General features: G+C 36.9%; 1 protein-coding gene across 2 annotated transcripts in view; it reads left to right on the top strand.

The window, feature by feature from the left end:
* TMOD3 (tropomodulin 3) overlaps positions 1 to 18308 on the top strand; it is an 88932-nt gene that overhangs the window by 63576 nt on the left and 7048 nt on the right. The window contains exons 4-9 of one of the 2 annotated variants that reach the window (XM_043471971.1): positions 5005 to 5127; positions 6329 to 6418; positions 8645 to 8775; positions 10529 to 10636; positions 13342 to 13485; positions 15045 to 15189. In XM_043471971.1, the coding sequence (XP_043327906.1) occupies positions 5005 to 5127; positions 6329 to 6418; positions 8645 to 8775; positions 10529 to 10636; positions 13342 to 13485; positions 15045 to 15189 (741 nt within the window). Of the gene's footprint in view, positions 1 to 5002; positions 5128 to 6328; positions 6419 to 8644; positions 8776 to 10528; positions 10637 to 13341; positions 13486 to 15044; positions 15190 to 18308 lie in introns of both variants that reach the window. The other variant, XM_043471972.1, reaches the window with a different exon arrangement.

Below are 18308 nucleotides of genomic sequence, written 5' to 3'. Positions count from 1 at the left end.
AGGAAATGGCAACCCACTCCAGTGTTCTTACCTGGAGAATCCCAGGGATGGCAGAGCCTAGTGGGCTACCGTCTATGGGATTGCACAGAGTCAGACACGGCTGATGTGACTTAACAACAACAATAGCAATGACTAATGGTATTGAGCATTTTTTCATGTGCTCTTAGACATCTGATATCTTCTTTAGATAAATGTTTCTTCAAATCCTTTACCTATTTTTAAATTGATGTCTTTTTACTCCTGATTTTTGTCAGTCAATAAATATTTGATTTATTACTGATAAATATTCTTTGTATATTCTAGATTTTTTACCAAATATGTGATTTGAAATTGGTTTCTCTCATTCCAGAGCTTGTCTTTTCACTTTCTTGGTGGTGTCAATTGCCCCACAGAAGTTTTAGATTTTTATATAGTCCAATTTATTTTTCCTTTTGTTGCTTGTACTTTTGTCTTATATCTAAAAAATCACTAATTCAAGGTCATGGAGATTTACTCTTTTTTTTTTTTTTTTAGTGTTACGGTTTTAGCTCTGATATTTAGATCTGTAGTTCATTTTGAATTATTGTTTTTGTATGATATAAGATATAAGGGTCCAACTTTGTTCTTTTTCTATTGTCCCAACACCATTTGTTGAAAAGGCAACTCTTGCTCAATTGAATTGTCTTGATATCCTTGTATTGATAGAAATTCAGCTGACCACAAAGAGTTCTGAACTCTGTTTCATTGATGTAAATGTCTTTCCTTGTACATCAAAACGCTATCTAATTATAATAACTCTGTATTAAGTTTTTCAATTGGGAAGTGTGAATCCTTCAGCTTTGTTCTTCTTTTTCAAGATTATTTGGCTATTCTGGGTTCCTTAGATTTCCATATGAATTTTAGTGTCACATTGTCCGTTTCTGCAAATAGCTGAGATTTGTTCAAGGGATTGTTTAAGTCCAAATCAATTTGGGGAGGACCCCTTAGGTTTTGTATTCATAATACTAAACTTAAGTTCTACGTGTTTTATCCTTCCTTAGAAATATTTTCTTTTAGTTTTCTATAAGATTTTACACATACTCATTAAAGTATAATTCTTACAGTGTATCCATGTTAAACTAATCGTGAAGAAATATGAAGTGATTATTTTTTGTATTGTTAAAAGCACAGAACTGTATAAACTAAATACTGCTACAGCAAAAAATCTCTACATACAGAGGAGTTATGTAGAGGAGTATCAGAGGAGGCATCAAATTATTTCACAGCTGTGTAAATTAAGCAAAATTCTGTCACAGAATTTCCCTAAGTCCTTGGAAATTTTGTTTTGCTTTGTTGTTTTTTCTGATGAGATTCATTTTGTATTTGTAAGTATTAGCAAAGGTTTTGGGGGGGAAAATAGATATGAATAATGCCTTTATGGCCTGTAGGTAAGGATTACAAAAATAAACATTTTATAGTTTTGTAACGCTTTAGATTCCATTGGTCCCTAGAATAAGATGTGGGCAGCTTTTATGTAGTTTTGTTTACCAAGTGAATACCATAATCCAGTGGTTCTTGACATTGGCTGCTATGCATTAGAATTCCTAGAGAGCTTTTGAAAATCCAGATGTCCCATATAGCACATCAGACCAATTAAATCAGAATCTCAGTGGGTGGGGCAGGGTGTTGGGACTTGGACGTCAGAATTTATCAAAATTGTCCAGGTAAGTCATTTGAAAGTCCCAATAAGATTTTGATCAGGAAAATACAGTTATCCTAAAGCGACAATTAAGGCATGCCATCTGAATTAAATGCCACTTTGTTACATCAGCCACTGTGAAAAGTGTTATGGAATTATCAGGATGTTATGATTTGGATTTGCCTTTGCCTGTGAACTAATGATAAAAGATTATCTAATAATCACCAGAATTCCAAAATTTGATCCTAAGAAGATTAATTATGTTCTACCATATAGATAGGGGTTTGAGTTGAAATGTACATTGCTAAAGGGTTAAGTTTGATAAACCACCAGTTTATTGGAAAAATTACCGGGTTGAGAGTTTGGGAACCCGTGTTCTTGTGCTCACTCTGCTGTGTAACTTTGAACCCAGGGTATTTAGGTTATAGTTTATACAATGAGGTAATTGAGCTGGAGGCGATCACCGAATTATTTATTCAGAAAATTGAATTGCCTGTTGTGAGCAAGGCAAGAATGTGGGGATGGAACAGAACATTGCAAAGCTCAGAGAGGACAGACGAACATGCCAAATGTGTAAGTGTAGCCATAGTGAAACGTTCAGGGAACTCGGGGAGCACAGTGCTTCCTCTGGTTCAGTATTGGGACAAATGTGATAGTTTTCTGTTTAACAACCATTCCCAAATCCTTTCTTCCTTGCTGGCAGAATCCATCTCTGAAATAGACTGAAAAGGCCAGATGTTTCTTTTTTAGCTACCCTTGCAGGGGAGCATGGCCCCAGTGCTGGTCAGTGAGACCAGCGGAGGAATCTGTCAGTTTTCCTTAACAAAAGTTAGCAGTTGAGAAAATTCCCTTCCTTCCTGTCATGACCTTGCTGCATGAGGATGTGATATGTAGTGATACAAAGATCATCTTAAGACTAATGGCCTGAGAATAAAGGCCTCCATGCTGGTTATAGTCAAAGAGAAAATACAGCCTGAATTTTTTATGTCAACACTGAGCTACTAAACTAAACCTTCAGCCACCTCCCTGTGGAGTTATTAAATGAGATAAAAATACTTAGTGTTTGAACCCTTGGTGCTTTGAGCGTGATCTGTAGATCATTAGTCATCTGGGAGGCTGATTAGAAATACAGATTCTTAGTGATTGCGTCAGACCTACTGCATGAGTCTGAACTTTAATAAGATCACTAGATGGATGACGTGCACGTTAAAGCTTGCGAAGCACCAGTTTAAACCACTTTGAATTGGGTATTCTGTTATATGCAGTTGAAAGCTTCCTTACTAATATAAGTACATTATAGTTTGCTGAAAAGACTTCTGATTTAGATGTAGGAAGTTGCAAGAGACTTCTTATTCTCACTAAAACAAGCAATATAAACTACGTAATACAAGATCAAAGATCTTAAGACACATGTGGCCCATAATCAAGAAGACAGTCAATAGAAGAACCAGAGATGATCCAGATATTGGTGTTATGAGTGAGAAACTTTGTGACAGAAATACCAGATCTGGTGGACAAGGTGCACCACATGTATTAACAGATGAGGAATTTTGGCAGAAACGTGGAAACTTTTTTTTTTTTTAAATAAGAAACGGAAATACTAAAAAATAAGAAATATAATATCAGAAATTAAGATAGTTTAGATGGGCTCAGCTGAAAATACCTGACAAGCTTTGGCCAGATTCCTGGGAGCAGTGTGCATGGGAGGCTTCCTTATGAGTTTACATAAGTAAACATGTGAGTTTCCTTATGAGTTCCTTATGATTGCTGTTTACCTTGAACAAGAATTATACAACACTCACTGCCCTGATTATTAAGCCCACAAATATTTCTTTTGATAGAACACTGCATAGATTTTCCAGGCCACTTGGCCTCACATATTTTCCTGGTAATTTTCTAATAGAAAAGAAAATAATTGAACTTCTGTGAAGACACGCCTATGAAGGCCTTCCTAGATTACTTAGTTACAATTTTTACCTCTCTCAGGAAGTAAATGAGAGGCAGTCTTGGTAACTTGGTCCTACTGTGTGTAAGTATATCTTATTTGGTCAGCTTGTGCTGCAGTTAAATCATTATTATTTTCCATTCCCTTCCCATTTTCAATTTTTCATTGAACATATGGTAATAAAATATCAAATTTTCACATACCAAGTACTATGGGTTTCTAGAAGAACTATTTTCTTTTTTTTTTTTTTTTTTTCGAAGAACTATTTTCTTAAGTAACCTTGTTACTACCCTTCAAGGCTTAGAACAGTGCCAGAAGGTTTCAGGTGATCACTCAGTACATACAGAAATCTCTTTTCAATTAGAACTTAAATTTTTGGAAGTTGTTTAAAATGTTTTATTTTATTTTTGGCTGCATTGGATCTTCATTCCTGTGCAAGGGCTTCCTCTGGTTGGGGCAAGTGGGGCTACTCTTCCTTGTGGTGCACAGGCTTCTCATTGCAGTGGCTTCTCTTTTTTTTTTTTTTCCTTCATTTATTTTTATTAGTTGGAGGCTAATTACTTTACAATATTGTAGTGGTTTTTGCCATACAGTGACATGAATCAGCCATGGATTTACATGTGTTCCCCATCCCGATCCCTCCTCCCGCCTCCCTCCCCATGCCATCCCTCTGGGTCTTCCTTGTTGCAGAGCCCAGGCGCTAGGGCTCAAGGGCTTCAGTAGTTGTGGTGTACAGGCTTAGCTGCTCTGTGCCATGTGGCATCTTCCCCAACACTGAACACGTGTTCCCTGCATTGGCAGGCAGATTCTTAACCACTGCACCACCGGGGGAGTCCAAATTTTTGGAAGTTAAATTGCCTCAGCCATCCCCCAAGGGACTCTAGCAGTTCTTTGCTTAAGAATAAGAAAGTGAATTGTTTTATTTCCTTAATCTGTTTATAGATTTTTTATGATTTAGTTTTTTCTTTAAATATTTGTAGAGTAGCTCATTATTACTCCAAAAAGAGCCTATTTTACTTTCACAAATGGGAAAATTTCTCAGTTCTTTTTTTTTTTTAAATTCTGACTCATGGCCAGAATATTGCATTGGAAACATAAGTACATACTGAAGATGAAACAGAATTATTGTAGATGTTAATTTTTTTTGCTTTCCTTATTTATCTTTTAAGAGTTGTTAATAATGAATTGTATTTATTTTGGGGGGTATCACCAATTAAAAATGCTGTGATGGCTTCAGGTGAACAGCAAAGGGACTCAGCCATACATACATATGTTGTAGATGTTAATCTTGACTTTTTATTTCAGCTTCAGTTGTACATACTTCTAATAATTTCTTTTAGAACAAAATGGTAATGAGTTACTAGCAGTAATAGTGAAATTAACAAACTGCTTTGTTTTGCAGGGAAAATATTTATCCCCAAACAGAAACCTGTACAGACTTTTACAGAAGAAAAAGTATCTCTTGATCCAGAACTAGAAGAAGCTTTGACAAGTGCTTCTGATACAGAATTGTGTGACCTCGCAGGTATCTCCTAAAATAAATTAATTTGTGAGTGAGAATAAAGGGGGAAAATGCCAACACATACCTGTATTCACTATACAAATGCTGGCTTTTCCTAGCGAAGTGGTCCTGAATATGTAACCATGTATTTGGCTTTGTTTTTAACACTATAAATCTGACATATAGGATTTTGTTTCTTTAAATTCTCTTAACGATGAAATTTTAATGTTAATGGAATTTATTGATTATTGGATGTCTTTTTTCCCCGTTCTTGCCATCTTTGAAAGTCTTTGTAAAAGACTTTCATCAGCCGGTGCTCAGCTAAAAGCTGTCTCCAAGGTCAACTAGTATCCCATTTTATCAGAAGACCCGGAAATGGGTAACTGGAAATTAGATAAAATAGTCGGTCCTGAGCTATAATCCCACTTTCCTAACTTTTCTGAAATTAGATGGAACTCCAAACCTCCCTTCATTACCCGTTTCTTATCTGGACCAGTGTCTAGCCCCAGCTACCTCCACCCACACCCATTTTCCTAGATAGAAAAATATGCAAGGGAAGATCTTAGTACCAAATAACCCCAAGAATTAACCAGAGAAGGACAGTCAGGGTGTGGTACCACACCTGGAGCCAGGTATCTTATTGCCTGGGGGGCTGAGGACTAATGCATTTGTAAATAGTACATTCATCAGAATGGAATGGGCCAGTACAGTTGTAGCTTCTGCCTCATTTGTGCAAACGGGCCGCAAAAACAAAACCAAATTTATTTCTAGTCCTAAAGAGATGTGATTTTAATCTTAAATGTGAGAATTCAACTGTACTTTTTAGTAATCTGCTCTCAGCTGAAGTACAAATGTAAGTTAATATTAAGAGTCAAGGTTAAGTTGAAAAATCTTTTTTATCGCATTCTGTTTGGAGAAACTTGGTGAGAAGGGTAGATGGATAGCAGTAGATCATTTCCATTTTCTTTCTTGGCCACCAGATGGAGCTAAGCACAGGTTTACATTTAGGGTCAAGCTGGCTCCAGCTGTGTCTAAATTCAGAAGTGGGGAGAAAGTACAAGGGTATTGATAAGAAAGAGATTGTAGGGGATTTTTTTAATCATGTTGTCTCCTTTTTTGGGCTACAAAATGTGTGTTTAATTGAATGTGAAAATGTCCAGAGAATATTAAAATCATTGATAGAAATTTGGGGGTATAAAATAATGTTCTTTTTCTATATTTATAGCTATTCTTGGGATGCACAATTTGATAACGAATACACAGTTCTGCAACATAGTGGGAAGTAGTAATGGTGTCGACCAAGAACATTTTTCAAGTAAGAACTTATAACGCTTTGTGAATTCTAATCTTTTGTTAATTATGTTTTGTTTCCTCCATGTAATAACTTCAGTATTTGCATGCCAAATGTTACGTATGTGTACTGGAATCCTGAGATTCCAGTTATATGGTATTGACAATAGAAAATCATTGAAAATAGAATATTAAATATTGTATGCTTACTGTGTCAGCAGACATAATAGGAACCACTCTCACCTTACTAAATAATGCTAATGGTAAATGCTATAAAAACCAGTCAAACTTGGCTTTAATTGACATTTTGTTTTCAGTGTTCCTGATTTTCAGGAAATCTACAACAGTGCTGACAAAGAAACTATATTATAAAATCAGGTTCAGGAGAAGGCAAAGAATTCTTCAGACCCTAAACCTTTTTGTCTGACGCAATGTTAGACAGAGTAAAGCAAAGCTTTTTAAAAAAATTTATGTATAAGACATTTTAAAACTACCGAAATAATGCATATTGTGTAGTAAATTCTAAGTAAGTGTCTCTATTCACAGCCATCCTGCCTTCTACTTCCTACACCACCACCCCATCCTTAGCCATGACTATTAACTATTTGGAATGTATCCTTCCCGACTTTGTGTTATGCTTATATAAATTTACATATGTACACATGTTATAAATGATCTTTTCTTTTCTTTTACAAAAATGGGATCATACAAGAGGCATTTCTTGTTACTTAAGTTTTCAGTAATAATTCTGCTGGCTAATTTTTTTTTTTAATGCTTATCATGGACCATGTTCCTCTGTGCACAGCTCTTGAATGTAAATTGTTCTCAATTCTCACAACAGTTCTACGAACTATTATCTCTAATTTGCCTGTGAAGGAGCTGGTTTTATTTATTTATTTATTTTATATCATTTATTTCTATCAATTCTGCTTCCCATGTCCTAAGCAGGTAAGTCAAGTTCTCCAAACATGTTACCATCGTGAGTGAGATTTCTACCTTTAACAATCTAATAAATCATATTTTCATCTACGAGTATCACCCTCCAGATATGGTGACTCAGGGTCAAGATATGGAGACACACTTGCAGTTTAGCAGATGAATTTCTAGCCAATCATTATCTGAGTCTGGAAAGTCTTTTCTTTTTTTTTTCCACTTATTTTTATTTGTTGGAGGCTAATTACTTTACAGGAGCTGAAGTTTTAGAATGATGAAACTAGGTTTAATATCCCACGAACTTGGTGGTGAGGATTTTAATCTATGCTATGTAATATATCGCTTAGCAACATATCACATTTCCTAGTGAGTGCATATAGATTTACCTTATTCAAACATCTTTATAACATTCTATTTTATGAATGTTCTATAATTGGCCATTCTCCTATTTTGTTTTTTTTTTTTTTGCTCTTTATTATAGAAATGTTCAAGCACATATAATAGAAGAGGGAATAACATATCCATTATCCAGCTTCAACTGTTTTTCACATCTTGGCAGCTCTGTTTTGTCCACCTACTGCCTCCCTCCTATCCGTTCTACTTTGTTCCCTGAAATATTTTAAAGCGAATCCTGTTTGTTTGTATTACTTCACACATTTCCATATGTGTCTCTCACAAAAGCTCTTCTTGTAATGTAACCACAATGCCATTATCAAACTTAGATTCTTTCATGTTGTCTAATAACCAGTCCATGTTCAGGTTTTACATATTCTCTCAAAAATGTCATTGCACAGCTGGTTTGTTCAAATCAGGATCCAGAAGGGTCACATATTGCATTTGGTTGTCATTTTTTTTTTTCAGTTCCTCTTAATTTCTTAACAGTTGTTAATATTTTGTCATATTAGAACTTTGAGTTATGAGATTTTATCATATTATAACTTTATCTTGAACATTGCTGAAAGTAAATGGGATCACCATTTGTGTCAGCTTGTATCAGCAAATGTATTTTTGTGATAAAGGTATCTTGTAATACACCAGGAGGCAAGAGGCAGTGAAAATACTCATTTTTGAAGGTTAATACATTGCAAACAAATTAAATGTTGAATTATGTTTGGTACTTATAGTCAGTAAAATTTTATTTCAGTGCTTTGTGTGTCAGCACATAAATGATCTTTTAGAAATTTGGGGAAAGAAACTTATAAATTAGTTCTACTGAATATGTGTGTGTGTTTGTGCTATGTGTTTCCAAGTTAATATATGCTCTCACTATAATAGTGTCAATCAGTGACATGCTTGCTCTTTCCATTTGTTACTGCAGATGTGGTAAAAGGGGAAAAGATTCTTCCAGTATTTGATGAGCCCCCAAATCCAACCAATGTTGAAGAAAGTTTAAAGAGGATCAAAGAAAATGATGCTTGTCTTGTTGAAGTTAATTTGAATAATATAAAGGTAGGTGTGATAAGCAGGCAGAAAGCTGTTTTGAGTTGCTTTGACTCAGTTGGATCCAGGCTGAGAGCTGGGTAGTTTTGTTATAGGCTAATCCCTTCTACTTAATGGTAAAGTTTTTACTTTTAGTAGTATGCTAACAGAGATTTCTTCGAATTTAGAAGTTAAGGTATAACAGTATTTTCTGATTTACTTTTTAAAGGCTATCATATATTAATAGAGTCACTATATCTCTTGGGCTTCCAAAGTACTGCCCTCTTCTAAGAGCATTTTAGTCTTTCAGTTTTTGTCTTTTTAATCAGGTCCCTTGATATATAATGTAGATGCCGTGAAATTCTCCCTGTCTAGTGTGCACTTCAGTGAGTTAAAGCAAGTGCATACAATTGCACCATGACCACCACCACCACCACTGGCCGATGTAGAACATGTCACACCCCTGTGTCATCATTCCCTGCCACCAGCTCCAGCCCCTGACAACCGTGAATCTGTTTTCTTTCCATTATCGTTTTGCTTTCTCCAGCGTTTCATATAAATGGAATCATATAGTGTGTAGCTGTTGAGTCTGGTTTCTTCACTTAGCATGACACTTGTGAGAGTCATCCGTGCTGGTGCGTGTCTCCTCACTGGTTTGCTGTTTCGTGTTGCTGAGCAGTATTTCTTTGGATGTGCCGCGGTCTGTGTGTCCATTCACCAGCTGATAGGCTTAAGAGACTTAAGAGTTGCTTCCAGTTTGGGATAATTATAAGTAAAGCCACTATACACATTCACATATAGGTTTTTGTGTGAATTTATATTTTCATTTCTCTTGATTACACACCTAGAAGTGGGCTTTATGGGATCTTACTGGAATTTTTTTAAATGCAACTCTTCCGTGAAGTAAAGAAAGAAGAAATGAGTAGGGAGAGCATAGGGATAATTAATTACCAAAGAGTAAACTCAAAAGATCTCTTAGGTATTATTAGCCATTGTATAATAGCCTTGTTACAGATTCCTCATTTTAAATGTTAATTTATCTGAAGTGAAGGCAGAGAGAACATCTGGAAATTACAGGAACCTAGGGAATAAGACCTCTGTGCTCTTTCTGTGGGTGTTCCTTCCTATGAGTGGAGGCAGGACAGCCTTGGAAAAAGCTAATGTGCCTAGTTGATCACTTACTTTTTTTTTTTTTTTTAAATTTAGTTCTCTGTATCTTGGTCTCTAAATTAACAGTAATGATCTGAAAATAACCAGGCTACAGGAAGTTGAAGTCTTGATACTAAGAGGAAAAACAGATGTCTCCTCAAACTGTCTCTTTCCTCATTTCAAGTTAATCTCTCTTAACACCTTATAGCTTGTGACTGAGAACAGTATGTCATCTGCCTCAGAAATCACTATAAGTAGATTCCCACATCTTTCTCTTTGTAGAAAAATGAAACCATTTTAAATACTCATAATACAAATAATTAAAAAGAGAATAGTGAGATTTTCTTTAACCTCGTGCTAGAAAAGCAGCGATGTATGCTTTGCTCTATGCCAACAGTTTGTGCAGATGTACCGTACTAGAAAAGTCAGAGATAAAGTGGCTGAGTTGTTAGTTTTCGTTTGTAGGCCAGTGGTTATATGTACATAATTTCTGAGTACATTTTAAGCAAAAGAGAAAGTAGAGATGTCTTTGATTATTGTACTGAATTTACTGAAAACTAAAATGTAATAATGTTTCACATTTTTTCTTTTCTTTTTTTTTTTTTTTAAATGTTTCACATTTTTGTCTTTCAAGAATATCCCAATACCAACCCTAAAAGATTTTGCAAAGGCTTTGGAAACCAACACACATGTGAAATATTTCAGTCTTGCAGCCACCCGAAGCAATGACCCTGTTGCTACTGTAAGTAAGCTGTGACTAATAATATTGAAATTATGACTGTAATACCAGGGTATGTTACAAAGGTGACTAAACTGGTTTTATGAAAAGATTTGCTTTTTTTAATTCACTATACTTCAATAAAAAATAAATTTAAAAATAAATAATTTTAGTGTAGTTTAAAAAATTATGTGTTCTAAGAGCTAGTTAGTAACCATGATGTTCAGCAGTCAATAAAAGCAAGTATCAGTTTAAAAAAATTTTTTTACTCTTTTTTCAATTTCTGATTACTCACTGTTAGGCAATACATTATTTACTATCCTCTTATATTTATTTTTTCCATGTATTTCCCTTCTTTGAAAATTTTAAAACATGAATGGAGTCATTCTGTGTAAGCTGTTCTGCAACTAAAATTTTCACTTTAATATATCTTAGAGGTCTTTTCATATCAGCATATGAGGTTCTAAATCATTCTTTTAAACCTGTAGAGGGTTTCATTTATGGATCTACAGTGTTGGGTTTTTATTGATGCTTTTTATGTGTCTGTTGAAGTGATCATGTGGTTTTTGTCCTTTATTCAGTTAATATATATTACATTGCTTAATTTTTGTATGTTAAATCAATTTTGCATTTCTGGGTGAAGTCCCACTTGACCATGATATAAACCTTTTCTTCTTGATTTTGAGGGTATTAATCCATTTCATTCTCCTTCTACCTGCTTGGACATTCTTCCTCTGGTCCCTAAACTGGTTCCTTCTCATCTCCCCAGCATCTGAACCTCTAAACAGCTCAGAGCTTGGCCCCAGTCCCTGTTCATTTCTTCGTCTACACTCACTTTCCGGGTGATCTCATTCTGTTTCATTGCTATATATTATCCATATATGCCAGTGACTCCCAACATTATTATCTCCAGTTCATATCTCTCCCCTGAACTCCAAACCCATGTTCAGCTTCTCTTTAACAGCTTTACTTTACTTCTCCTTAACAGACGTCTCAGACCGAAATCCCAAACCAGACTCCTGACTTCCATCCCATACTGGCCTCTCTCACACTCTTCCCTCTCTCACTAAATGGAAACATCATTCTTTCATTTGCTCAAGTCAAGATAATAATAATGGAGTGACTTCCCTTTCTCACAACCTTAAATGTACATCCCACTCTGTCTTCAGATATTTCCTTTATATCCAGCCACTTCTCACCACCTTTACGCCCCCAACCCTGGTCCAAGCCACTGTCTTCTCTCATCTGGATTATTGCAGTGGCCTCCTAATTTGACTGCATGCTTCCACCTTACCCACCCCAGAGCCAGCTCTTTATACAGCATCACAAGTGACTCTTAAAACTTAAATGATTTCATTCCTATACTCAGAAGGCTCCAGCAGATCCCTGTCTCACTAAGTAAAAAGCAGATTCTTTCAGTGGCCTAGTAAGGCCTTAGCTGAGGAGACTCACCTCCTTTCTTGCTGTCTCTTTCATTTTACTCCAGCTGTACAGCCTCCTTGCTCCTGTCTCCCTAAAGATGCTCCACATAGTTTCACTTCATCACCTAAGTTATTTGAGTCCTTGCTCAGATGTCACCTTCCAGGGGAGGCCTTTCCTGAGTCCTGTATATAAGATAGCAAGCCAGCTTTTCCCCCAGCACTCCCCATCTACCCTACTTTGCCTTTTTTTCCTCCTCTATAGCCCTTTTTACCATTTGACATTATGTTTTGCTTTCTTATTTATTATCTGGGCCCCCCACTAAAATGTCAGTTCCATGAGACAGAGACTTGTGTGTTTCACTTCAGAGTCTATAGAGCAGTGCCTGTCAAAAATAGGCCATTGGTAACATTTTAATAAATGTGGGTATGGATGGATGGATAAGGAATTTACCTCAGGTCATATGGCCAGGTGTTGCTAATAGGAAGTGCAAGAGTGTAGATACCTGCCCCAAGTTCTTTATAGTGTGGCTGCCCCTGTTGCCTTTAACTTGACTTTAATTTTAAGTTTGATCTTATCCCATGTTCTCTGGAGTTTGGCCTTTCTTTTGACCCCTCTGTAGGGCTGTATTAATAAACTCACATTCATATTCTTCTGTTACCCCCCACCCCAGCCCTTCTCTTTCCCCTTTGCTCACTTACAGGCTTTGCTAATTAATCAATATAGCGTTTATTAAACACTGGGTCAAATGCCTAGCACTGCCATATCCTGTGGGAAGTTGTAATGCAGACAGATGGAAGACACTGTTCTCTGAGGTGGTGAATATTTAGTTGGGCCCTTCTTTTCCATGGTTCTTGTGCTCTAGCAGTTCCAGTTATTTGTGTCCTTTCGGTTCTTGCTTTAGAAATTAGTTCATAATTTCCCCTTATTTGCGCTTCACTGTAACCTAGCTGCAGCAGGACCCAAGTAATAAAACTTGTTCCAGAGAGACATTGGTGAAGTTATTCCTGCACAGACAGAGAAAGTCGGAGAAACATGGGAGAAAGAAGCAAGAAGCAGAAGCATGAATGAATAGCAGTAGAGAGTGTTACCAATAGAGAATTACACATGACAACAAATTTAAAGTTTGAGACCAAGTACATGTGAAAAGTAAATACATGTGAGATCTCTGAGATGGCCTGTCAAGCTTAAACAATCTAATAAGAAACATTAAGGCAGCTGTATTGATTTGTGTATTTCTTCAGGCTTGTTCAGTGTTTATTTACCAGGTGCTGTCAAACTAATCTCCAACTATTTTCTGTAATTTCCAGGCTTTTGCAGATATGCTAAGAGTGAACAAAAATTTGAAGAGCTTAAATATGGAATCCAACTTTATTACAGGAATTGGGATTCGAGCACTGATTGATGCTTTGAAAGAGAATGAAACCCTGATGGAGCTGAAAATCGACAACCAGGTCGGTGTTCTGCAGCAGCAGCTTTGGAGAAGCTGCAGCCCACACTCTGGGCAGGGCTTGGGGACTCAGGAGGCAGGCAGAAGGAAGGCTTTCCAGGGAGCCCTGGGAAGGCAGAGGCCTGAAAAGGGATGAGAACTTTTGGGGCATCCAGAATCTTAATGTATAGAAAGGTATACAAGCAGCTCTCCCTGGTTGGTCTGTAGAGGATTGAGATGTCTAGTGGTTTTGAACTAGAAGGATTCTTAAAGGTGACAGTCCAGCCTCAAAGTTTTCAGTTCTTAGGTAGCAAGAGCCACATAATAACCTTTTTGTGGCTATAACATATCAGTCCCAGACATGAGGTGAACAGAATAGTTCCTGAAAAACAGAACAGCTTCCGTCCAGCCACATTGGGTGCTGACCCCCTAAGATATCGCTGGATCACTCAGCGCCAGATGCACTTTTCTTTAGAGAAATAGAGAAACACATGTTAGAAATTATTCCATCCAGAGTGTAGTTAACTAAAAATAAAACAACGTATACATTTGACTGAAATACTTCAGTTTATTTTATTTGAAAAGTGACTTCAGTTATTTTTTTAAAATACGTGGTAAATGACTCCCTCAATTCTTCAGTGTAAATAAATTTTGTAGATTATGAAGACAGAATTATATCTTAAAATTTAACCAGAATGCTATTTAATCAATGTTTCTAATCTTTTATTGAGATTTAATTCACATACCATAAAATTTACTTGTTTAAAGTATACAATGGAACGGTTTTTAGTACATTCATAGAGTTATATAACCATCACCACTGCCTAACTCCAGAACACTTCCATCACCCCAAAAAGAGATTCAAACCCACTGGCAGTCAATTCCTATTCACCTCTCCCACCAGCCTCTGGCAGCCATGGATTTACTTTCTGTCTCTATGCATTTGCCTATTTTGGACAGTTCATTTGAGTGGAGTTATGTAATATGCGATCTATTGTGTCTGCCTTCTTTCACTTAGCAAAATGTTCTGGAGGTTTATTCATGTGGTAGTATGTTATCAGTATCTGTTCTTTTTTTATGGTTGAAGAATCTATTATACTTGGATAGTTTCCACTTTTTGGATTGTAGAAATATGTTTCTATGAACATTCAGGTGCAAATTCTTATGAATATGTTTTCATTTCTCATGGGTATATAGCTAGGAGTGTAATTGCTAGGTTACATGATAACCCTGCACTTAACTTTTTGAGGAATAGCTGAATTGTTTTTCATAATAGCTGCACCATTTTACATTCCTGCCAGCCTGTCTGAAGCTCCTAATTTTTCCATATATCTTGCCAATACTTATTATTGTCCATCTTTTTTATTATGATCATCCTAGTGAGTATGAAATGGTATCTCATTGTAATAATCCACATTTTTTTTATGTCTATATGATTATATACTAAACTTATTTTTTTTCTTTTATATGTTGTAAGAATTGGGAAAATATTTTTAAAGAATCATCATGAACATGAATGTCTTAGATTTGACCTATATTTTGAACTAGCTTATTAATACTATTCTTTATTTCTAATTATTCCAGAGGCAGCAGCTGGGGACAGCTGTAGAATTGGAAATGGCCAACATGCTTGAGGAAAATACCAATATCCTTAAATTTGGATATCAGTTTACTCAGCAAGGACCCCGAACCAGGGCAGCTAATGCAATAACAAAAAACAATGACTTAGGTAAGACATACTTAGCATGAAATCAAAATTCTGAACTGTAATATTAAGCTAATGTATTGGAGAAACTTTGTTTTAATAAGTTTTTACACAGGAATATTACTTGGCCTTTGTTTCTGAAATTTGCAGTTCTTTTAATACTGACTGAATTAGAGTTCAGTTAAATGAAGTTGTAGTGATTATTAGGTTAGTGGGTGAGAACCTACTTTGTAGCTTTTAGTGAAATATGAAATAGTTTTCTACAACAGATATTAAGTTACCTCTTGGAGCTATTAAAACAAAGATTTCAACATTATAGGAAAATTTTGCACTTTTGATCAAACAAGAAAGTTTCACCCTTTTAGAAATTCAGTTTCACACGGTAATATATAAAATAGTTGTAGTTTTTTAATTTTAAGTTTGGTGTTTCTTATTGAAGGGGCTTCCGTGGTAGCTCAGACCGTAAAGAATCTCCCTGCAACATGGGAGACCCGGGTTCGATCCCTAGGCTGGGAAGATCCCCTGGAGAAGGGAATGGCTACCCACTCCAGTATTCTTACCTGGAGAATTCCATAGACAGAGGAGCCTTGCAGGCTACAGCTCATGGAGTTGCAAAGAATCAGACACGACTAAGCGAGTAACACTTCTCATTGAAATATTTTTTTAAATGCATGCAGAGAATTAAAATACTTTTTTAAAATTAATTTATTTATTTTAATTGGAGGCTAATCACTTTACAGTATTGTAGTGGTTTTTGCCATACAGTCACATGAATCAGCCATGAGTGTACATGTGTCCCCATCCTGAACCCCACTCCCACTTCCCTCCCTCCCCATCCCATCCCTCAGGGCTGTCCCAGTGCACCAGCCCTGAGCGCCCTGTCTCGTGCATCGAACCTGACTGGCAATCTATTTAAAAGGAGTCACATTCCACTGTGATACAGTTCTTCTGGCTTTAGCCATATTTGAATTTGCATTTTTAAAGATTTCTGGAGCAGAAAAACCTTTAATCCAGATCACTGTGAAAAATATTAGTTCAGACTTTCTGTCCTTTGATGACTCCAGTTTCTCATAGCAGATTTTAGCCTCTTTTTTTTTTAAAAGGGAAATTTGATGTGTGTTGTTTATTTTAGATGTAGTTTGGAAAGTATGCTGATTATTTAGTATTTCTTCATTAGTTAGGTTCTGTTTTTTACACTTCAGGAATTTAATTTTGCCTTTTACAGCAGTGTTTCTCAAGTCTAACTGAACTTCACAGTTAGAAAACCTTAAGGACATATACCTTATTGGCTCTAAAAAGTTAGTTTTTTACTTACTAGGTTATACTTCATTCTAATAATCTATTTTATTTTCTAAGACTTTAAACTTTTGAAGGTCGGGGGCCATGTGTATCTTTTGAATCCACAGCTGTCTTTAAAACCACATCTGACAATAGCAGGTACTTAATAAAGATTTATTAAGTAAAAAAGAAAGTAGTAAAATTTGAATCCTGCTCAAAGTTGAATTTTCTTGTAACTAAGCAGCTTTCCTGGGACACTTTCCCAGAATGGGAGATAGCAGAGACCTCTGAAACCGCCTTAGCTCTCCCGGGATCCCACCAGCATCCCTTTGCCCCAGCCGTCTGTCTCCTGTGTCCCTCCGAGAGGAGGCCCAGCAGCCGTCTGGCAGGAGCGGCACTGTGAGAGCCCGTGGGTGTACAGCCTGCACGTGGAGGGGCGCCCGCCTCTCCAGGCTCAGCGGCTGTGCGCTTCTGCATGCATGTTGTGGCAGGTGCTTTGTCCAGATCTCCCTCAGAAAGGCAGGCCTGATATCAGAGCCAGAGAGACTTTTGGCAGGTGGAAGATGCAGGGCACAGATGAAAACAATTTCCTGAGCTGCCTTCTGTCAACACTGAGAAGTTAACGAGTTGTGCATAGGCGTGTGTAAGGGGATGAAGAGCCCATGTGGTCAGACACAAAGCTGAGGCAAATGGCTTTGTGCTGGTAGCTCTCTAGGAAACCGCCTGCCCTCCCCACGCTGTTTCATTCTGGTCCAAACCAGAGCTTCAGACATGGGTCTCAGGCATGAAATGAGAATAAGGACATTCCTGGAGTGAGGAATTGCATGGCTAGAACCTCAGCTTTGGGACTAAGCAAGTTATTTATATGCTGAAGACAGCCTGCAGATTTTGAGGATTGACTCTCATAACAGGATGCAGGATCCAGAATAAACTTTGCACAAGTACTTGCTATTTGAAGCTAACAAAATGAAAATAAAATGCTGCCAGTGGATTAAGAGGGAATACTGATAGAAAGCACTAAAGTTACATGGTCAGGAACTTAGATTTCTTTGGGATTTATGTGGAGGTATTTGAGAGCCATTATAGGCCACTCACTGAGTGCGTGATTAAAATGATGCTTCAAAAACACGATTCTTACTACTCTTCTAGAGATGGAGAAGAAATGAGATCAGTTAGGATTTATTGGCAATTGACTAATCATGAAGTATGGAGAACTTATGTGAGTGGAGTGGGTTTTGGAAAGAAATTGCTAAAGAGTTGTGAATAGGGCCAAATTTATTAGTCTTTCATCCACAGGCTGAACTGAGGAATTGCTGAGGTAACACGTGGGCACCAGTGAGGAACAGGGGTCAGGAGTGGCTCTCTGCCTATCTTCCTCTGCTGTCTTGTGCTCACAGCAACAGCAGCCTACCTTCCATCCACCCTCAGCTGGTTTTACTTTTTACCCTGCACTTTGATCTCTGCCTGTAGATCAAGATGGCAAGCCTAAAGACTGTTTTCTTACAAGCATTCTAGTATATGGTAACTGGACAGCGATACCAGAGAACAAGACTTAACAACTTGTACAGCATCTCTGGGGCATGTAATTTTCCTTCACCATGTAAATGGGGCTGTATCCTAGCTTTAGTGTCCCGATTTTGATAATGTCTCCCTCTCTCATTGTTTTCTTAGTCTCAACTTTTCATTGAAATAATCCTACCTACTCGCCATCTCTCCAGCTAAGAAGTATCACGGCTATAACAGCAAAGAGGTTATATGGTGTATGTGCAACATTCGATTGAACTCTGTCTTATGTTCCTATCTTGACACTCACTAACTACGTAATCAGTTTTCTATACTTTGTTCTATCTGTCCTATCAATCTTG

Source organism: Cervus canadensis, chromosome 6 (genome assembly GCF_019320065.1).
Source record: "Cervus canadensis isolate Bull #8, Minnesota chromosome 6, ASM1932006v1, whole genome shotgun sequence".
In the NCBI taxonomy this organism is placed as follows: Eukaryota; Metazoa; Chordata; class Mammalia; order Artiodactyla; family Cervidae; genus Cervus; species Cervus canadensis.
The sequence above is the reverse complement of the archived record's forward strand: the minus strand, read 5'-3'. Positions and strand labels throughout refer to the sequence as shown.